General features: G+C 37.1%; 2 protein-coding genes across 3 annotated transcripts in view; one reads left to right on the top strand and one right to left on the bottom strand.

Moving 5' to 3' along the window:
* The window catches only part of akap12b (A-kinase anchoring protein 12b), a 52,982-nt gene extending 43,572 nt beyond the window's left edge, over window positions 1-9,410 (top strand). For both annotated transcript variants that reach the window (NM_001281788.1, NM_001098184.2), the window contains 2 exon segments: window positions 1,416-5,996; window positions 7,808-9,410. In NM_001281788.1, the coding sequence (NP_001268717.1) occupies window positions 1,416-5,992 (4,577 nt within the window). In that variant the 3' untranslated portion in view covers window positions 5,993-5,996; window positions 7,808-9,410.
* Window positions 9,411-10,528: 1,118 nt separating this feature from the next.
* Window positions 10,529-23,144, bottom strand: zbtb2b (zinc finger and BTB domain containing 2b). The gene is given in 3 exon segments (NM_213415.2): window positions 10,529-13,740; window positions 15,081-15,261; window positions 23,046-23,144. Coding segments are annotated over 2 exon segments (1,617 nt in total). The 5' UTR covers window positions 15,254-15,261; window positions 23,046-23,144; the 3' UTR covers window positions 10,529-12,296.
* Between the last annotated feature and the right edge of the window lie 367 nt (window positions 23,145-23,511).

Here is a 23,511-nt window from a genome sequence, read left to right as displayed (position 1 = left end):
CTAAGCTAAAGTTTAGAATTGGGTTTGGTCTGTGGGGGGGATGGCTTGTTGTTTTGTAGGGGGATGGGAATGCCATTGCACCCCAGTATCACATTGAATTGTGGTATTAGATTAGTGCCTCTCTTCATTTATAGCATACTTTGAAACCACAGAAGAGCTATCTTCATTTAAACTTACTGAAGGTGGATAAGCTAATGTAAGATTGTAAATGCATTCTCCACTGGGTGACCATGGCACGATTAGGAGCATTGGTAGTTTATTCTATTTTGTTGTTTCATTGTAATTTTTTATGGGTGGGGTAAGACTTTACCAGTCACATAAAAATATGATTATTTTAATAGGTATTATAATTTTTCGTTTTATAAATCATAAGTTGTTTGTTTGGTAAATGTGTTTGCGTTATCTAGGCCTGTGTCATGCAATTGTGTAGGATGTCAAGTAATGTTATATCCATGTATTAAAAATGCTTGGAATTTGTTTTTAAAGTCACTGGGTGGGTTTCAGACCCCAAAGCAAGAGCAAGCAGAGCCAGATGTGAGCAGTCCCTTGCTAGGTTGGATGTCAAAGGGAAACTGGGCCTCTAGGAGGCCCACACTATATGTGAACATGACTCCCTGTGCCTAGACCCACACCCTCAAAACCAACCCACTCCTGTCAAAACACAGATAGACGAGTGAGGAATTTAAGACATTATAAATGTGTGTGTGTGTTTGTGTTTTTTGTTTATCCACCTGTTGTGCTTTTAGTTACATTTTGTTTCAGATGATACTGTGCTCACATGCTGATTAATATTAGTAAAATACTATCACAAAAAAGCCCCTTCGATATGAGTTTGCTGTGTTTTATTAAATCAGGTCAGTTTCATAGTCCAAAAAGTTTGGCAACATATCCTGCATAGCTGAAGCTTACTACATGGAAATTTACCCTGTTTGCTTTTAAGTTAACTGTTGTCATCACCCCCGTTTTATAGTTTTGGTTAACATTTACAGGCAGGAGACCAGAATATGTAAACTTAATATCAGATTGCCATCATATGCCTGATTAAATCTGTAAGGGGGGAAATGTTTTTTTGCAGGTTTTCCAGAAATGTGGCTCTGATTTCCTTCAAATGACACAGTCCTCCATCTTGAGTTAATCATCTCACTAGATCATGTATTTTGCTTTTATTATTATAATTACAAACCTGTTTTTCTAAACTAATTCTTTTTGTGGGTTGACTATCCACAAGAGACGAAACACACAGACGATTTTAAACACTTGGAGTGTTATGTTATTTAATAATCTGTTAACTTGATGCTTTGAAATGTGATGACTTGATTAATTTTTTTTTAGATGTCCAATTAAGTATCATAAGTATAAGTGAATAAATTTATGCAAGCAATTTAATAAAATTTTTCATTTTTGTTTTATTTCAGTTGGTCAAACGGACACCATCTCCCCAAAAGAAGACAGCCCTGAAACAATAGAAGTGCACCAGGAAGAGGTTGCCCCTCAAATGAATGGAGAGAAGGGAGACGATTCTGCAAATGCAGATGAGATTACAACTGCTGAAGAGAAGGTGGTAGAGGAAAAACAAGAAGAGGCCAATGAAGTGGGCTTCAAGAAGATTTTCCGTTTCGTTGGATTCAAATTCACACTGAAGAAAGACAAGAATGAGAAGACAGAGCCTGTGCAACTGCTGACAGTGAAGGAAGCAGAGGGTGGTGCTGATGCAGCCACTGAGGAAAAGAAAGAGGAACCTGCACCAGAGGAGGACAGGTCTGTGGAAGAAAAATCACCAGAAACCACAGAAAATGAGGCCAAAGCTGAAGAAGTAACTGAGAAGGCAGAGGAACCAGCAGAACAAACTGTAGTTGATGCCCCATCAGAGACAGAAAAGGTCAGTGATATTGAAACTGAAAAACCTGCTGAAGAAACAGGGACAATATCAGAGAAAGAACCAGAGCCTAAAGTGCCAGCTGAATCGCCCACAAGCCCACCCTCTCAGGAGACACAAAGTCCCTTTAAGAGATTTTTTACTCAGGGAATCTTTTCTAACCTCCGAAAAAAGGCAAGCTTCAAAAAGCCCAAAGATGAGGAACATGTCAAAGAAAAGCCTGCGGAGGAGGACATTAAGGAAACTGAGGAAACAGCAGAGGGTGTTCCCGAGGCTACAGAAGAAGCTAAAGTTGATGCTGAAAATGAACCAGCTGAGGGTGAGCAGATAGAGAAACCATCTGAAACTGTTGAAACTAAAGCTGAAACTACCACTGAAACGACGGCTGAAACAACCAATGAAGTTACTCCCACTGAGAAAGAAGAGCAACAAGATCTTAAAGTAGAGGCTGAGGCTACAAGTGAAGTTGAAACTGTGACTCATACTGAACCTGCTCAAGCTCCAGCTGTTGAAACAACCCAACCCACTGATGATGCAAAAACAAGTGACAAGCCAGATATTTCAGAAGAGGCTCCCACTGAACCTGAAATCCTGTCATCTCAAGAGAAATCAAAAGCTCATGGAAGCCCACTTAAGAAGCTGTTTACAGGAGCAGGTCTAAAAAAGCTCTCATCCAAAAAGCATAAGAATAAGAAAGATGCAGAGTCAAAGCAAACAGAATCAAGTGAACAAACTGCTGAAACAGTCCAGTCAACTGAGTCCACGGAACCCCAGAAACCTGACAGTGGAGCATCTTCTCCAGAAGAATCTGGTGAACATGTTGTAGGGGAAGTAGCTCAAGCTGAGGTGGCCCAAGCAGTAGAGCCTGATGGTGATGCAGTCACTTCTGATGGTGAAAAGAAGAAAGAAGGAATTTTACCTTGGTCCTCTTTCAAAAAACTAGTCACTCCAAAAAAACGTGTCAAAAGGCCCTCTGAGAGTGAAGATGAAGCACCTGGAGACAAACCCAAATCTTCTACCCTATCTTCAACAGAGAGTGCCATCTCTGATGAGAAAGCTGATGAACCTAAACCATCAGAGGAGGTACCATCTAAAGAAGAGCTTAAAGAAGAGGCTAAAGAAGAGTCACAGGCAGAATCTAAGACAGAACCAAAAGCTGAGAAGTCTGAATCTGTTGCAGAAGAGCCAAAGAGAAAAATGGATACATCTGTGTCCTGGGAAGCTCTTATTTGTGTGGGGTCATCTAAAAAAAGGGCCAGAAAGACTTCTGATTCTGATGATGAAGAAGCTAAAATTGAAGAAGAAGTGCAGCCATCAGAAGAAGAGCCGATAAAGACTGCTGAGTCCCCTCTTGTAAGCTCTGGTGAAGCTGACCATGAGAATTTAGCTTCTTCCCCTGAACCAGAGGGAGAACTTGTCTCTACCTGGGAGTCCTTTAAGAGGCTGGTAACCCACAGAAAGAAAGCTAAAGCAGAAGACAAATCTGATGAAGCTTCAGGCCCAGAACAGACAACCTCTGACAGTGAAACCCCAAAAGAAGAGTCCTCTTTCTCTTTGAGAAAACTGATTCCACGCAGGAAGAAGAAGTCTAATGGTAAGCAAGAGCAGGTATCATCTGACGTCGGCTCTGCAGAGGATGACTCTGATACTCCAGCTGTGGTGCCTCTTTCAGAATATGACAGCGAACCATCTGCAGAAGCTGCAGTTAAGGCAGAGGAGGTAAAGCAGGAGTCTGCAACAGTCACTCAGGCAAAGGCCTCAGCTGAAGATCGATCACCATCTTGGATCTCAACCACTGTAGAAAATGTTGAGGATGAAACAGAGGGAAACCAATTAAGTGATATACCTGAAGAAGGCGACACAGCTGCCACACCTAAATCCACTGACAACACCATTGCAGAGGACATTGTGGAGCTTACATCAGAAGCTGTTACAGCCCTTGAACAAGTAGAAGAGACTGAAATGGTTTCTGCTGTTTCACGTGTTACAGCATCACCAGATACATCAGGCGAGACAACCCCTGTCCCTGGTGATGGTGTAGAGAGGAAGACTGATGTAGTTATTCAAGAAGCTGTGGAAACTATCAGTGTTACCACAAATGCCATGGCTGTCACTATGACAGAGGAACAGGAAACAGTAGTTGCCATCACCACTGATGCTCTTCTGGTTGAGTCTGCCACCAAAGAACAGAAAACAGTCTTGGTGGCGCATGAGAAAAACGAGGCAGTGGCTGTTTGCACTGGCCTTGACACTAGTGAGATAAGGGCAGTGGAGGAAGAAAGCCTCAATCAGAAGCCTTCAGTAGAGTCAGCCACTGTTGTTAGCCAGCCACTAGTCACAGAGGTGGCTGTTGAAGAAAAAACACAGGAGCCTGAAAGGGTTACTGTGACTGAGGATGAGGTCCATGAGGCTCAAACTAGCGGAGTTCAGGCAGAGCTAAAAGATCAGCCCATAGAAAATGCAATTGAAGAGAAAGCGCAGTTTGAGGAGATTAAAGACACTCCTATAGCAGAAACTGTGGCTGATATCCATGAAGTAGCAGCAGTTAAAGTAGCGGTGATCAGTGCTGTGCAACAGGAACCAGAAATCCTTGAAGAGCCAGTGATGGCAGAAAAGTCCCCTGAGATTGAGTCTGCAGGTCCTGTTGAAGCAACTGTTGAAGAGGCAATCTGTGCTCAAACTGCAGAAGTCACTGAAGTTGCTGTTGCTGAAGGTGAGAAAGTGCAAGAACTTGATGATGTTAAAGAGACTGTTGCCACAGTTGAAGTTGCATCTGTAGAGAATGTTTCCACAGCCGTTACCGAGGAGGTCATGGCAACTCTTCCAGAGGTACCTGCTTCTCAAATTGCTGGATCTACAGAAGATCCAATTCCTGTTGTCGCTGCCACTGAAGAATTTGCAGTCATCAAAGAGACCATCTGTGTTAGCTCAATATCTGAGACAACAGAATCCCATTCAGCAGATATAGCTAAAGAAACTCTTATGGAAAATGTTCCTGTTGTTCTTTCCACTGGTGACCACAAAATACAAGTTGCAGTGAATGAGGTTGAGGTTGTCGCTGCTCAAGGTGTAGTTGAGGGAAACATTGAAGCAGCTTCAACAAAACTTAGTGTTGCGCTTGAGGAAGTAACTGAGAATGTAAAAGAAGAAACCGAAGTAATCCAGGCAACCCAAGTAACAGAAGCAGAAATCATTGAAAAACAGAGCAGTGTTATTGTGCAAGAGATCATTCAAAATGTTGTAGAAAACTTTGCTGAGGCACACGGCGAGCAAAATGTGTTTGAGAAGACTACTGAGGAGAGCTGTATCACATCAGCAGAAGTCAAAGTTAATGAAATCTCAGTGGAAACAACTGAGGAAGGATCAAGTTCAGACAAGCTAGCAGCATCCGACAATGTCTGCAAAGATGTTGAAGAAACTCGCATTGTCACAGAGAAACCCCCTAAAATAGTCAATGAAGCTATTCAGATTGCAGAAACAGTGCCGGTCTCAATCACAGATGAAATAAAAGCGCAGAATGAGGAGGTCGCTTCAGTCTCGGTGGCAGATGTGCATCAAGAAACAGAGGTAACAAAAAGTGAAGTCGAACTAAAGCAAGCAGAAGAGAAAAGTCAGAGCACAAAAAGTGAAGAAGGAAAAAGTAAAGTTGAGTCTGATCTCAAGGAAGTGCAAGCAGAAATCCAGCAAGAGATAAAAGCTGTACCAGAAGAAAAGACGGCAGAAACATCTGTTACAGTTGCAAGTCAAGACCAGGTTGTTGCTGAGCAGTGTCAAGTAACACTGACAGCTGTACAGATTGAGACCGCACAGGAATTTAACGTTGGTGTCGTAAATGTTATAAATGCAGATGATGTACCTAAGACTAACATGAAAGAAGACTGTTCAGAGGGTCAGGAATCAACAGAAGACAGGCCTCAAAATGACTTGGAAGAACCTCAGACCAAGGTTTCAACAAACCAGGAAGATTCCAGAGGTCCAGACTGTCAAAAGACAGATGCTAAAAATGTTCCTGCCAAACTGGAGGCTGCTTCAGAGATGACATCAAATGCCACTGCAGCGGAGGAGGTTGGGAATGAGATCGAGCCTGTCTCCACAGAGGTTGTCACAGTGTCATGAGCAGGTTAGTTTTATTTATTTATTATTATGTATATTTTTTCATTCTTAATGTTGTCTTATCATTTGTATTTAAGATGGTAAAAGAAACAGAAATAAAATGTTTCCAAAGGGATTTTTGTCCATCACAGAACTTAAAAAGTTCTACATTCCATAGTGAACCTGCCACAGCTTTTACATGGTGCCTTTTTAAAAACATCAATGGACCTTAGTTTTATTAGGAGTGGATTTCCATTTGGTGAGATGAAAAAGCTTTTGTTCCATGTACCAGTAACCAAGGGACCTTTGATATCAAAGCAGGAATGCCGCTGCCTGACCCTTCACTTTGTATGCTGGGTCTTAAAGGGAAGCCGTGTGAAGAGAGATGAACTTGTGCTGAAAGACCGAGTAAAATTCCCCACCCCCTCCCTAATGCTCTCTCTTATTCTCTTCTACTCATCAAAGCCTTCAATATGTAGTTAGAGGACTGATTTATTTGAAAAGATACACTGTATGATCAAATATAGTTCTTATACACTGTAAAACCCAATAAGTTAAGGTAACTCAAACCTCAAGTTTAAAAACTAATCCTAATGAGCACTGTGAACTTAATTCATTTGAATAAACGAAGCAATTTGAGCACAGTAAACCCTGATAAATGAAGTGAACTCAAACCAATTGAGTACTGTAAATCCCCAGTAAGTTAAGTCAACTCAAACCGTTTGAAGAAACCGATTGCAACAAACCATTTGGGTTAAAAACTAATCTATATAAGTACTGTGGGTACTGTACTACATTTAAGTTGAAGTTATGAGGTATTTAATTTACTCATTACCTTCAACACTGAGTTTCAAAACTCTTTTAAAATTAATAGAATTACCTTTGGGTAAATTGAGTTAACTACACTCAATTTACTGATTTGATAAAGTTAACTGTTGAGTTTTACAGTCTACAGCAGATTTATTTGCATGAGTACATAATTTCTTATTCACTTGTATAACACTAGGAAGGTCGTATTTAGTACTGTAATTTGGTCAATTTTCTAAAGAAAAACTTAAAGGGTAATTGTAGTAATTTAAAAAATCTATTAAAAAATTATAAATATATATATATATATATATATATATATATATATATATATATATATATATATATATAAATGGAATTTGCGAGAAATGTGAAAACCTGTATATATTTTATAAGTTAATATAATATATATAGTTCATATTTTATTTAAAACAAGAGAACCGATGATAAATATAAAGTGGTCTTTTATTTTCATAGTTGTTGTTTTTTTTCATATCACAGGCTATACCTTTAAATAAATAACAAGTATAGCTCATTAGTATTACCTGATATGGGCCCTAATGATACAGTGTGAGCAGAAGTGGGAAGAGGAAGGGAGAAGCGCGGGGTGTGTCCGATAAATGTTTGATGAGCGCTAATGCAGCACTGCAGTACAGCAAAGGCTGCTGAAATATAGCATCCCAGCAGGAGCTTTGGTGCAGAACTCTCTCTCTTTCTCTCTCTCTCTCTCCCTGCCTCCTTTGCCTTGGTGACTTGTGCTGAGTCATACAAACAGAGTGAGACAGTGGTTGGAGGCACAGAAGATGCAGTGCAGATGGAAAGAATATTGTGTGCATTTATGAGAAAGGATGGTTGAGGAATAGCGGTATGATAATAGCTTGTGATACTATCTTTTTAAAGGTATAGTGCACCTCAAAAATGAAAATGTGTTGTAAATTTTCCATTTTGGGCCATCTATCAATTTAAGACCAAAAATAGAAAGCTTAAATATGTAGTTTCATCAAACTGACCTCTTTCTTTTCTGTTTTGCAGTCGGCCTGTAAAAGCAGTCATGTGACTGGGACACACAGAGCTTTTCGGAAAGCAGGAAGTGAGTGGCGGCCATTAAGGACACTAGAGACTGTGCTCTGTCCCAAATCCCAGAGCAAGAGACTAAAGGCCAATCTCCCTTCTCTCTATCATTCATCCCTCTATTCCTTTCTTTCCAAATCCACAATCACTCAGCTGCCATATCATGAGGCCTCGTGCCACGCTGGATTCATCGAGGGATGTCTTCAACTCTCACTTTTCCTGTTTTGTTTTGTCTTCAGATATCTATAACCTTTATGATGAACATTTTAATTTTTATTATTTTTATCTGTTCTGAAATGAGAGAATATGTACGTGTGGTTCTTGTATGGGTGTGTGGGGTGTCGCAGTAGGAGGGTTGTTATTTTATTTTTTGTATATTGTATTTATCTAAAATATTCTCTCAACCCTCTCCAACACCTTCGACCCTTCTAAAAAACATCAAGTCATGCTGGTGTAAAGCTACACAGTGTTATTTAGACAGGTAATTTTAACAAACATGGTACAGATACACCTTTTACAGCTGTAGCAAACGAAAAAGCGCATAAATGCAGTGGCTGTAATGTGAAAATGAGGTAAAACTCAGCGAACGCTGAAACAATATCCAGCCATTATCATCTCTGTAGATATCAGTCCGTCCCTTACTGTGAAATTTAGTCTTTTTATTATGTATATTTATCATGTACACATGAGCGGTTTCACCATTGATGAGTGACATTTGAATTAGGTTTTGTTTTTATTGGTACCCTTTGTGAAAACAGATGATGATAAAAACGCCTGCATGAGTAGGGAACATTTAGAAAAGGACATTTTATTGTCTTTAGCATACATGTGCACTTCACTGTTTGACGGCCTTAGCGAAATGCATGTTTCAACACCTAAAATGCACCAGAGGTTAGAAGAAAACTGAGAATTGCATTACCACCATCAACACAGTTGCACATGGTTTTCATTCACAGATAAGTGGGTAATAGTGTAGAATTTTATTTTATCATTATAGTTTTTTACATTTCTAATTTCTGTTTCAAAGACTGTTATTTTATTGAAGGTCATAGTAGATGCCTTATTGTCAACCTCTCTGAAAATGCTATAGCCATACCTGCATACAGGATGATGGGGACGTGTTTTCAAATATATCTTGTGACAGTTGTTGATTATTTGGATGTGGAAAACTCCTATAAAGATGTTTAGTTTTTTTGGAAATACATTTGCCAAAATTCAGTCACTCTAAATGTTTAGAAAGTTTGCAAATGTCAGACTGCATAAGCTTCAATTGAAAGAAAAGAAACAAACAGCTCTGCTACTGTCACGCTTTTGAATGAACAAGTCACATTTTTTCTTAGCTTTTTATAATACAGTCTACTGTGAAGCTCTTTAACATTTGTACAAATTGTATACCTATGTTCCTTAAGTCATATTGTAATATTAACAAAATAACCAATGAAAGCATTAAGGAATGTTATTTACCAGTAGCATGAGCCTCACCTCTTTTTGTATTCTTCAAGCTGTTAATAGTATGGATACAAAATCATGTCTATATTTCATTCAAATAAAGCTAGTGTAAATCTATTCATCTTGTTCTTCCCTGTCTGCTTTACACTCTTAAAATAATGGTTTTCTGATATACTTTTATTTAGAGCCATTCCATCAAAAATAAAAATGCTCCAAATTTGTAATTTATATATATATATATATATTTTATTAGCTCTGCAAAATCCTTACTGTTAAAATTTTGTAAATAGCTGTACAGAAAAACTAAGAGTACATATCATTTTCAAACAAAAGGCTGGTAATATTTAGGCTAAGAAAGGTTAAAATTAAAAACGTTGCAGGTTTTGGTGTGGCGACATTCACACAATAAAAACAACACATCAAAAACTCAACACCATGGCGCCATCTTGTGGTACACAAAAATATTTTTTTCCAAACCAGTATGATTATAACTAAGCACAATAGTTTCTGTTTATAGTTGGCTGTATTAACTTAATTTCTTTAAACAGGGCTTCTGCAGGTTTCACCAAGTTAAATTTAAGGCCATTATAAATGACATTTTATACTCATAAAGGACTGAACGCCGAATTTTTATTTATTTATTTTTTTCAGATGGCTCAGATGGAAAAGATTTTTATTTGCCCTATCAAAGAATTATAATAATTTATTACATTTAATAATACAACATTTTTTCATATATATATATATACACACACATATATATATATATATATATATATATATATATATATATATATATATATATATATATATATATATATATTAAACTTTTCATTTTCACCAACATAAACTTTGTATAAAATAGTAATAAAAAAATGAACAATTGTTGAGAAGGATTAGAATAAAACTAAATCTATGCACAACAATCTGTCCAGGTCGGTGTCCTCAGCAGTCAATACTTGGAGCAATTTTAAACAAACGTCATTTTAGGGAAAATAATGAAACCATGATGGTAAATAGAGGTAAAAATTACCTTTTTAAATAAATTTAAAACTTTTGAGATAAGATTTTGGTGATTGTGGGTGTTGGCCAATATTAGATAGCTATAAACGACCAAAAGTAAAATTGAGATCCGTTTAAAAAGAATTAAGACCCAACACATATTTCAGTCAATTTAAGACTTTAAGACACCCTGTATTTTTTTTTTAAATCTCTAAGAAATCACAAGGCACATTTCAAAAACATAAGGATTTATTATCATTATTCACAATGAAAACGCAAATGAGGAATTTTTCTTTTTCCAGAGATGACAGTTCATGTTCCTGAGGAGCGAGAGATCACAGCCTTGGCTTTGGGGTTTGTGCGTTTGAGGAAGAACCTTCACCCTCAAACCTTCCCTACAACTGCTGAAAGAGTAACAGCTTGCATATGTACAAATAATGAAGACACAACAATACTACACAAAAAAGGCATGAGACTGCATGTATACGTTTACACCAATTGAACATAAAACCTCGTCCAAATTAACATCACAATTACAAACGAAAAACCCTACATGTAACAAAATGAAGCCAACGGTTATTCCTGTGGTCTAACGAGCTATTCAGTAGTAACAGAAATCACTGTGCTCTTATAAAGAGAAAGATGAAGAAATCTGAGCATAAATGGACCTGGTTTAAAATAACAGGAGAAGTTTCCTGATGTAGCACAAGCAGAACTGTGGAGTAGTCAGGGATGTTTCAGTGCTTTAACTCGCTGACAGTCTCGTTACAACAGAAATACAACCAAATGTAGACTACACTAAAATGGATAATATTCTACAGTAAATGAGTCAAACAATATACAACCTTTGAGATTATAAAATTCTTTGTGAATAAAGCACTGTACACAAACTTAGAAAAGTTTCATAAAACTCAAAAATAAGCCATTTAAGAGCATATTCAAGCAAATCATCTCGTTGCGAAATGAAATCAGTGACAGGAATCTCTCCCTTCAATCAACGTTACGTACAGGTGTAGGATTGGCCACAGTGTTTGCTAAATTCACACACACACAGTAATAATAAGTTGATTAAACACACACAGCACGACTGTAAACATGTTTAACCACAGTGAGAGGAACGCAAACAGATCGACGATCCGCTGACCAATTCTACAGCATGGATGTTTATCTTTAGGCGGGGTTTATTGGCACAAAAAAGTACTGTAAAAAAAAAACGGAAAGTGGATGATTAGGCAAATATATCCTACTTCACATTGACGCTAACATAAACACAGGGCCAGATTGATCATCCCTGTTGAGCGTCATGAATGTTATCTAAAATTACACCTTGCTCTTGTGAGCCCAGAGCATGTAATGAGAAATTAGCAACAGCGTCAGAAAGAAAAACTACTCGGAGGCACTGGAAGATAAAGTAGACTTTGATCCTCGACCCTTTGATGCAAATTTCAGGTTGGTCTTGTATTGCATGTCTAAAGCCAGTTGAGGTAGAGAATGCTCATCTTTTACTCAAAACCCACACCTAGCTGCTCACAAAATAGCATCAATTTCCACAAAAGAAGTGTTGGTGTAAGGTTTTGCTTTTATTATAAATACTCTTTAGAGCAAATCTAATGAGAAGTCTGATCTTCACTGAGATGATTGCAGGATTCCAGCAGTTCACTACATCCTCTTCCTGTAGACGGTTAGACAGAGGAAGACCTTTAACCACAACCAAAACGCTAAATGACCCAAGTAACCAATAAAACCCTTCAAAGAAACACAGAATGAAGCAGGAGTTTGACTTGTTGGACTAAATGTACTATAAATCGGTTATAAATATACCAACCAAATCTGAATGTTATAAAAGCATAAAGCAGAATGCAGATTTCAGTAGAAGAAAACAACAACAATATAACAGAAACTTCCATCTGTAGCTTAACATCTTTTCATAATTTACCCATAATTCATATGCAACGCATTTAAAAAAAAAGCAACACTTCGCAGTGACGTATGTGTGAAGCTATTCCACAAACACCTCCTCAGTTTTGATGGGTGTCATCAGCGGCCCACCATTGGATGAATCCGAGCCTTCATCTTTGGCCAGGCTATCACTGTTCATCCCACTGACGCCCAATTCTCCAGCCGCTCCACCAGAGAGCGCCCCCTGGTTGAAGCACAGGTGCTTGATCACCTCATTAGGGCTGGAGAAGGTCATTTCACACACATTGCATTTGTACGGTCTCCCCGACGAGCCGAGGAACATCGCTTCCATCTGGCTGGAGTCATCCGCCGCGCACAGCTCCATGCTCTGCCGGTCCACCATGGTGTAGGCTGGCTCTGAGCCCAGATTCATGCAGACGTGCCGCGCCGCCTGATTGGCTCGGCAGAAGCTCTTGCCACAGGCGCTGCAGCGGTACGGCTTGCCCGTATGAATGTACATGTGCTCCCTCCAGTGGCTCTTCTGGATGAACTTGCGGCCACAAGTCGAGCACTCATATTTCCTCCGCTTCACTTCCCGCTCCATGTCGGCCGCACCCTCTAGGTTGTCAATATCAGCGATATCAGATGGAGGCGGTGTGTCTGCTTGAGGCTGTGCAGTGCACAGACTGACCGCAGTTGTTGTCGGGACTGGTATGGCAGTTTCAGGATGCGGTGAGTCTTTTGAGTATGAATGCTGTTCACTGTCACTTGGGACATCCACGATTATTGGAGTGGCAGCAGCAGCTTCACTGCCTCGGAGAACTTCCTCCACCTCGGGCGTAGCGGCACCACCGCTTAGCATAGGGGAAGTGGTGCCGACAGACTCCAACACCAGGGGAAGCATAGCCTGAGTGTGCAGGAGCAGATGCTCTCGTAAGGCTCCGCGCTGAGTGAAGCGGCCTCCACAAACATGACACGTGTAATGCTTTCTCAGAGAGGAAGTTCTTCTCATGATGCTGGGCTTCACGTGTAGAATTGTGTTAGCGCTCAGAGAACAAGACGGCGCTTCAGTTGCAGATGTTTCCGGCTCGGCACTTTCCCTCAGAAACTGGCTGATACTCGCAGATGCTTCTACCTCTGGTTCTGATGGAGCGTGCCTGTGTTTGGTTCCAGACCGTGTCAGTGAGGTAGCTTTGCTTGCCGCAGAGCACTTCCCATCCAGCAAACCGGTTCCTTCTAAGTCGAATGGTGAGGATAGAGGTGTTCTCGCTGAGAGCCGGTTTGTGAGCGTGGCCTGTTGGTCTGATATCTGAATGCCATAAAGAGAGGATGACAGAGGGAGATTGACCTCAGGGTGTGCTTGAGGCGCATGGCTAGCCAGTGTTGCCTCCTGGATGAGAGGGTACGCGTGAAGGAACTTGACCCCCTGCTCCAGGCGGGCTGGGTCAATGAGCTGTGTCGCCAATTTGCCGGTGTACATCAGGTTGAGGAGGTAGCTGAAGATGTCCGGCTGAATGTCAGCAGGCTTTAAGCGAACACAGTCACTGGTTGAGAAGACAAAAGCAACAAAGATTCAGTTTGGTATACACATACACAAAAACTAATTGTTGTTCTGTGTAAAAGCTTTAATACATCTGTTTAGCTAATTAGTTAATTGCTAATTTTTTAAAAATTCTATTTCTAAATGATGCATTTATTGTGCCTCATTTGTAAAAAAACAAAGAGAAATGATTGTTCTTAAATGTTGATTAGAGAGCATAGTTAATTGGAATCTAAAATCAATATTTGTGCAGTGAATAATTAATATTTTAAATGTAAATAGCCTTTGCGATCATTACCAACAGTAAAGTTAATCTTTAAAGACACTTATAATTTAATGTCACTGATAAATGTGATCTCTAAAGATGTAATCATAGATGTTGAGCCAATCGAGATGAAAATAATGCAGTGTATGATGGCCAAAAATTGTTGTTTTTCCTAGCTTCAGTTTTTGATTCCATCCATCAAGACGATATCAAACATGTTTGACAGTCAGATTTAGACTTGTAGTGTGAGATTCTCAGGTGTTTAGTGAAAATACCTGGCTGTATCCGAATTTGTACTGGTGTCCAAAATAGGGCTGGGTCGATAAACAATATTATATCAAATCGCTATAAAATGTATGTCAATAACAATAATAAGCTCTGGACTTTTTTTTACTATATAATGATCTAAAAGCCAATCCCACAGCAGAAAAATGTGCAACAATGGGAATCTACAAGTGTGTTGATATTAGAAATGTACCAAATTTTTGGCCAAAGAAAATTTATTGGCCGAAAATGTTATGCCATTTAATGGACACTCTGATTTTTTTGTGGCTTCAGTCATTGTTGGGTTACTCTTTTAAACAAATTTACGAACAAATATTACTTAATGAATTTATTGTTAAATCAATGTTTGAATACATGACAGAAATCAAAAAACAGACCAAATCTGAATTTATCAACCAGCAACAAACAAACCAAATGGCTCCTCTTCAGTGCTCAAATTAGCTTGTTTTACCTTACTTATTTAAGTGGACATGTAGGGAATCCTGAATGAGGATATATGGGGAGATTTCAGATACAGCTCTATTCAGCAAGTGTGTGACACCTTGTGTTTTACTGTTTAGATCTTAAGCCTTCTTTCCCAAATCTCAAAATGAATTTCCATTTGTCATGCTGCAATGTAGTGGTGTGTGAATTTATTTGTTTATTTTTAGCTGTTTATTAATGTTAACAAATATTGTTCACTTTGACAATTATAGCCATTTGCAGACGAAACATGAATAATTAATAGACTAGCATCTTAACACATACCTAGTGTAGATACAGTGAACTCTGAAAAGCACATTTAAATCTTTTACCTGTCCTGGTGTATGAATAGCATTCTGAAGTAGTTGGAGAATGCTGCCAGAACGGCCTTGTGTGCTTTGAAAAAGACATCGCCGATTGCGACCGTGCAGTCACACAGGAAGCCGAACTCCCTCTGCGCGTTGAGCTGCTGCAGAAGGATAAGACCATGATTGGCCAGCTCCATACTTCCACCTACACAGAAGGGGCCAGAGATGACAGTCAACTTCCTGTCTACTACAGACCACAATGCACCCAAAAAAGACTGTGTGAAAGAAGGCTGTTCAGTTGTCTGGTGACATAGACTTCATCTGCAGTGGATAGCTATAAATGTAAAATAAAACACTGTATTGTCAAACAGAAAAAAACAAAAAACTCTAAGGTACACTTGATATGTATAACTATTACGAGTAGTACTATTGTTCATTTTAGAACAAACTTCTAACCACAGGGATTAAGATTTGGCTCACAACTCTTTCTTCATGTTTGTGCTACTAATATAAATTAACTTGACATGATTAACTTGAAATATGTAGATTAGTGGAAATGTCTGTTTTAAGAGATGGTATTTAATTACAGTACTTTTTAGGACTGGGTGATTTGGCCTAAAATCAAAATCTTGATTAATTGAACATTTTAAATAAATTACGATTAATGAACAATTATTATTATTTTTGCCCCCATATTTACTGACAAGTTTTGAGCAGCAAATATAAGCACATATTACAAGTGAAAGATTTTTGAATAAAGGGTGCATTACACACCACCTACTATCTATAATTTTTCATTGAACATCAACGCTGAACAACTGACATTAAAACATATGTTACCCAAAACGAACTGTCAATTTTGTTTTTTAAATAACTTCAGGGCTTGCATCAGCCACGGCGAGGGATATGCGACCATATGTGTCTGCTTCACGCAGAAGTATAAACAGAGTAGAGAAATTAATTGGAAAAAAATGACCTGGAAAAAATGTATCAAAATTAGCATTCAGAACCAATAATGGATTACTATTCGAATAATCGCCCAGCCCTAATGCTTTTTTTTTTTTTTTTTTTTGTTTATACTGAGATTTTATTGATTTTTTTTTTAAAACATATGACCAGTGGGAACAAAAAAAAACAAAAAAAACAAAAATAGTCATACATATATACATATGTGTGTATGTCCATACACAAATACATCATTTCCACACATGTATATCTATATACATACTGTACATATATGAAAATATTAAAGTAATCTCGTCAAGAAAATAAATAAATAAATAAGTATAAAATAAAACATAATAAAAGGCTGCCAAACATATTTGATACAACAATGATGCATAACCTCTGGAATCATGTAAATGTTCAATTATAGATATTTATATTGTCGTTGAGAAGAAAGCCTGCCATTTACTCCATTTCTTTTGAAAGATCTTTAATGGGGTATATGCCGAAGCATGCTAATAGGACTTTTAATTTGCCATTAACCTGGGTTAAGTGCTTCCGGCGAATTGAATGCCAAAGCAAAATCCGGTGCGTTTAAGGTCTGTTTTCTTTAAAAATCAGCGATCTCTAGCTGAGTGATATCCGATTTAATTAAAGTGGGTCTTGTACAAGAAGCACAGCATTAAATTACATTTCCCCCGCCATATCTTTATTATATGAGCATTTATTTTACCCCAGTATATTCAATGGAGCTTCTGCGTTAGCCTGCCGATTCTGACGGGCAGGTGCGAGTAAACGGCTTTTTGTCTCATTTTACGCTTGAGCAACTAAATAAATGCTAAAGTTTATTTAACTGAATGTATTTTAATGACATTACAACATCGATGCTGTATAAGGAACTGTATAAAATGAGAAAAAGTTCACAATAACAGGTCACCGGAAGTGTATCAGCATGGGAACAGCACTAGCTCGGCATATACCCTATTGTAATCAAACTGCATGTGTCATTTTCCCATTCCCTCAACTTCTGCTATAATTTTGAACCATTCATCTGTAGTTGGTGGTCTTCTTTATACCATTTACGGGTTATAGCTTTTTTACTTGTTGCCAAAAATATCTTAATTAGATATCTATCCTCCTTTTCAAGCTTATGAGGAATATCTCCTAGATAAAGTACTTTGAATAAACTAGGAATATGAAGATCAAAAATAGCATTGATGGCGGAGCGCAGTTTCCCAAAAACTGAGCACTGCCAGAATACATGAGCACTATACTTTTACTACAGAAATATTTAGAAAAGCCTAAAAAATCTAATTAAAACACTACTACATACTGGCAAATCTGATTCTCAGTCACATTTAAGATTAAGCATTTCCAGTTGAGCAAGATCCAGGTAAGCATTCTCTAGACATTTACAAACAAAAAGACTCCAGATGGAGTGCAAAGTTTTTAAATTCACCCATGATTTAAATGTTTGCATTTTCTTCTAAGATATATTTGTCATTTTAGGACCTCTGAATGCAACAAACAATTTATTAAATCAAAATAATACAAAAAAATAATTATGTTAAAAAAATAAATAAGAATAATTGTGAATAGTCATGCTGTACACCAGCAATTACATTGAAGACTACAAGTAACCCTGACAACGCAGGCCCCAACAGAGTGTTCAGATACAGCCAAGGGCCAAACATATGAGGCAACCTTTGAACAATGAGCCCTGATCCCTGAGGTTATTAACCCTCATCTAGCAGAAACCAGCTCTGCAGCCTCTGTGCCTTGAATGTCCATTACCCTAAAGGTCAATCACAGCTTTGTGCGTCACATGGCTGGTTCTTCAGTCAGCATTCCTGAGGCTACTTCCACTCAACCCATCTCGAATGGAGAAAGGACACGCCTGACAGTGGTCTTTAAAAGCATGGGCTGTAATGTCACACAGCTGTGTGGAAGGACTGCTTTTCTCAACAATAGTTTTAGTTCACATTGAGCTTGTTCTCCTTTCACCGTCCAATCACACTAGTGACTTTGGAGTATATGGACCCTTGTTGGTTTTGAATGATTGACACATTCAGTTTTTTTTTTTTTCACTCCGTTATTTACACTAGTGCTGATAAACGATTAATCGCAACTAAATCACACACAACATTAAAGTTTGCATTCACTTAATCATTTTACTATTTTTTATTTTAATAACGAATATTTATACAATTTTACTCAATTAAAACATTTTTTTTTATAATTCTTTAATTTTATTTTTAATAAAAACTAATTTACGACAACTTTATTTTTGTTTGTATATATGCTTAAGATCTGTAGAATAATATTTATATTATAGAATAATAAATATATAATAGAAAATCAGAATCAGCAAAAATTGGTATCAGCAGGTCATATTAATTGGTATCAATATATTTACCAAAACAAATTGAAAATTGGCTATAAAAATTGCAGTTAAGTAGTAAAATAATAATTATTACAAAGCATTTTCTGCCGAGTGTATGCAGATTTTTTGGTTTCTGCCCAGAATTTCCATTTTGGTGCATCCTCAATATATATGATAATAAAATTATACATACATATTAATATATATATATATATATATATATATATATATATATATATATATATATATATATATATATATATATATATATATATATATATATATCTTTTCAAAAGTATATAGACTAGCATTTGTGTGCATTTACAAATAATACATAAATATACACAGTACATGCACATATATGATGCAAATACAAAAGATTATTTTGTGCACAATTAGTCGTGGTTAATCATTAAACAATACTAATTTACACATACATATAATGGACAATCTCAGATTCCATTCAATGCGTTTAATTCATTGTTTGTGTTATAGGTGAAATACTGCGTTTTTGTACCAGAATTATGCAAACTTTTTTTTTCACAGACAGCATGTTCATCAACAATCATTTTTTAAAAAAATTAGAAAATACAATTTTAGCAATCGCAATTTTGATTCGACCCTACGCACAATCTTAATTCTGCTTTTCTACAATTCAGCCAAGTATATTTTTTCATCATTTAAATGATCATATCACATTTTAAAGTTATGATTACGACAAGCATTTAATATGTTTTTTCTTTCATATCAAACACAAAGTGTTGTGAATGAAAATCAAATGTTTACTGGGTCAGTATAACTACTCTAGCCAATATAATGTAAATAATGTTGAATATAATGTAAGAGGGAATCTGATAATGACAAACGTCTCATTTTACCAGTAAAAAAAAATGTATTTATTGTTTATTGATGTTGTCAATGACAAATGACAAGCATATGTCTCAAACATAATAATTCAACTTCAGAATTATGAATAGTTGTATTCTGATGTCATTACATTACTGTGAATTAACAACCAGGACATTTTCAAAGTCTATTCATTTATATTCCACTATTCCAAGTCTATACAACATTTAGCATTTTAACAGTATCAGTAGACCTACACATAGGTCTAATATAATTATTGTTGTTTTACCATATATTTGAGAAATAACAAAAATAATAGCCTACCTTTATTTTACATCCACAGAATCGTGAGAAAATCGTAACTTGATTTTAAGCAAAAAAAAAAAAAAAAATACAAATTCTCATTTTAGCCAGAATCGTGCAGCCCTAGACAGGCCTGTTATGAGCATTGTGGTTATTAATCAGTTGCTTGTGTTGACAAATCAATTTCCATAAATTTAACCTAATTTGGAAACAATCACATTCATAAGCAATTTTTTGTAGGAATCCCTTTATCCTGTACAGAAAACTGCACCAACCAAAGAGTCACTGTGATCAAAGCATACTAAAAGAGATCTTTTGCAGTGCACAATCCCATGAAGCACCACACATAACCAACAAATAGATAATTATTGCTCTGATTTTAATTCAATGGTGACATTTACAGTGCTTTACATGAGATTTTTCCTTCTTTAAAGTTACTTACAGCATCTCATATCTTTGTCTTTTTGTTTTTCATAAACGTCTATGGCTCAAATCAGAATTAAAAAAATATTGTACTTGTAGCTGCTCGAATTTGAGACTCATGGTTTAGAAAACTTTAAGAGAAATCTCACTATGAAAATAATGAATGGGAAAACATTTTTGCACCTCAGGGAATAAAGCTGATGAGGCGAAGTTTTTATATTTGCACAATCTGACTTTCTCCTTAATCATTCCACAAAAGTACTATTTGGAAATTCTAAATAGTGAAATCATATGAACAGTTGGCATGGGACCATTACCGTTTTCAAGGTTTTAAAACAGCAAAAAACACTTTATATTTATATTATTTTATACCGTTTCTAAGTTATATGTAAGTTTTTTTTTTTTTTTTTTTTTTTTTACAAATATTTTATTTAGTTTTTTAGGGCAACAGTCTCTCCAGCAGAAATAGACCCTTCATCAAAAGCTACTGGTCAGTACATGATTCAGCAAACAATTGAGAAACAAATTAATTAAAAACCAACATCCTATGCTGCTATGTGCATATGTGCTATGCACATAAACAGTGACTTATTTTATATGCAAAGAAAATAAGGATATCCAAAGACGCCTTTTCAAGTTGTAAAGAATTCTGTTTTGTGAACTATTTAAGATAGCCGGTCAATACTTTATTTAAATTATTTAGCCTATGTTTACTGTAAAATATAATATCCTTGTGTTCAATAGGAAAAAAGTTGATGATTTTACTTACCCAGACGAGCATATTTGAGAGCAGTAGTCACAATACCGTCATACTGTGAAACCGTGATATTTTTATACAAGGTTTTTATTCTATCAGAATCTGATACCGGCCCATGCCTAATTAGTAGCTATCGACTATCAAAGTACAACATTGCACGCAGTCAAATAAATAGTGCTCATGCTGTTTTGAAGTCATACTTGCATCTGATTTCAGACCGAATATTTACTTTTTTTTATTATGCAAGAAGAACATTAAAAAGATACAATATGAACAAAAAGACAAAGAGGGTTACATAAATAAAATTCCAGCAAATTAAACAAGTTTAAATTATTTACACCAAGAAAGCGTTTTACATGCAATGTAATTGTTAGAGTCTTTTAAAGAGTTTACATAAATTTCAAAGTCCTTTCTAAAAATAAAAAATAAGGGAGTTTTTTTTTGAAAATGTACATTAATGGATGTAAAATTTAGCTAAAAAAAGCAATAAATTAATAATATATTTAAAATGAGAAGGATCAACACTCAGAGAGTAACCAAAGAATAAAATTTTTGGGGAAATACAGAAGTTTGGAAATAAGAATTTTTTTATGAAATTGGAAAAGTCAACCCAAAACACTTTACAGTAAGTACACTCCCAAAATAAATGGTTTAGTGTTTCATCATTTTGAGTACAAAATGAGCATTTAGGGAAAATATTGTTACTGAATTTAGCTAGTTTGGTATTCATTGGGTAGCAATTATGAATGATTTTGATCGAGACTTCAACAGCTTTATTAGATAAAAATATTTTTTTTCTGAAGAAGCCAAAACTGTTCCCAATCTATGCCATCAAATATATTATTCCAAAAACCTATGCAAGCAGGTAAAGAGATCCGAGAACTATTAATAACTAAGCGAATATCTTTGTTAGACATAGAACTAAGAAGAGTTTGGTCAACAAAAAGATTTGTGTTGTCAAAAATAAAAGAATCTAAAGAACCTTTAGGGCCAAATATGACGTGAATATTCAAATTACCATGGTAAACAACATAGTAGCCTGTCACAAGTTGTCAGCAAAGGAATGTGCAAATATAAAACAAACTTTACCTCAATAAAAAGTTGTAATGCTTTAAACAAACCAAATTAGTGGCATCAAATACTGAAACTAAACCAGATACTTAAGTGTTTTACGAAAGCTACTGAACCACATACCATTCATATTCAAACTATTTTTGCCCTAGAAAGTGAATAGTCAGAGAAGGAAGTTATGAATTCAGTATATGAATTTAAATAAAAAACATTGTGTCTCACTAGTATGACTATTATTTATTAGCAAAGTGTATATGCTTAATTGGGTGGTCAAGGACTAAAGAGTCATTTTGTCATGATGCTTTTCACTCTTTGGTGGGGGTTCCTCAGCAGAATAATGGTAACAAGCCTTATCCAGGAATTTTGCTGTTGAACTTTTTTCTTTTTTTGCTTTGACCAACTTATCTATGTCTACCTCTCGATGTTATTCTTAAAAAGCAATACTACATAACAAATATATAATTCTATACTATAAATGGATGAATTTATAATGAGTGAACTGATGAGCTCTGCTGCTTTGTATCATGTGATGTCAACATGGCAGTACCCATGAGGAAGTAGCATCTTTCAAATAGATCATTGTAGATAAATGATATTCCAGGTAAGTGAACATAATTTCAGCTATTTCACGGAAGTATGTTCACTTTTTATCCGTGTTAAGTTTTTTCCATAAACAAATCTCACTGGGTGGACATTTAATTGCATACGAGCCACTCAGCATCCATAGAGTGTGTAAAAAGTGCAAACAGTGAGCTTTTTGTATATCAAAGGACATTTATTACCCGTTTACAGGTGTTTTGTCGAGGCTATTCAATCCCTCATACACAGATTATCACACGTCTAACTTCAGCTCGCTCTCATTGTGGGTTTGTAAACTCGCTCCGCCCACCACGGAGACACGTGGAACGGACAGATCTCCCGCAGAGACCGACCACTTCCGCAATCTGTTTTTCCTTCGCAAATAGAAAATAAACCGTCAAAAACTGAAACGCGATGACTGATAAGATCACGCGCAGACGCTCGCTGCTCGACCAGCACCCGATCCAGCGACCGTACCGCGAATAAAGCCGAAAATTCACAACAACAACAAGGCAGAACGGAGCAGAGCGAGCATCAGAGGCGAGAAGCGAAAATAAACGGTGCTTCGTGAAACGGACACACACGCACTGGGGGAAGGGGTGGTCACCGAAGAAATAAACTAAACTAAATAAATCAACAAACAGCGCACATATTAAAGGTTGATAAGTGTAAACACACGTACCTTTCCTCCGCTCGGGCGTGTGGAGTTCGGCGAGTTGCTGTCTGTTACCGGAGGACTTGTCCGTTGGGCTCGCAGCTGCTCTGTTCCTCTCAAACGCAGCATTGGCGGCGATGGTCGTCGGTGTTTTCCGGTCGGGTTACGTTACAATCACATGACTGTCTAAAAGGGCTTAAAAACAGCGGTTGTAAAACCCACTTCCCTGGGATGCCAAAACAAACGGTCTTTGGCGCTGAGAGCCGCCAAACAGTGCGCTGGTGAACGTTACGGGTGTCGTTCGTACTCATGTGTTCACGGTGCGGCGGAGATGAATGTTGAGCATTCGTTCAGGGCGCCGATCGTTGGTGAACGTTACACATAAACGGATTTTCGTGGAGTTGGATAGCCGTAGGTCACGCTACCCACCCCCACATGAAGATAACGTATCGAGACAGATACACGCAGCAGGGCGATTTGCATTTCAGTTGAC

The sequence above is a fragment of the Danio rerio genome, chromosome 20 (genome assembly GCF_052040795.2).
Source record: "Danio rerio strain M-AB ecotype USA chromosome 20, GRCz13ab, whole genome shotgun sequence".
Lineage (NCBI taxonomy): Eukaryota > Metazoa > Chordata > Actinopteri > Cypriniformes > Danionidae > Danio > Danio rerio.
This window is presented reverse-complemented; position numbering and strand designations above follow the sequence as displayed.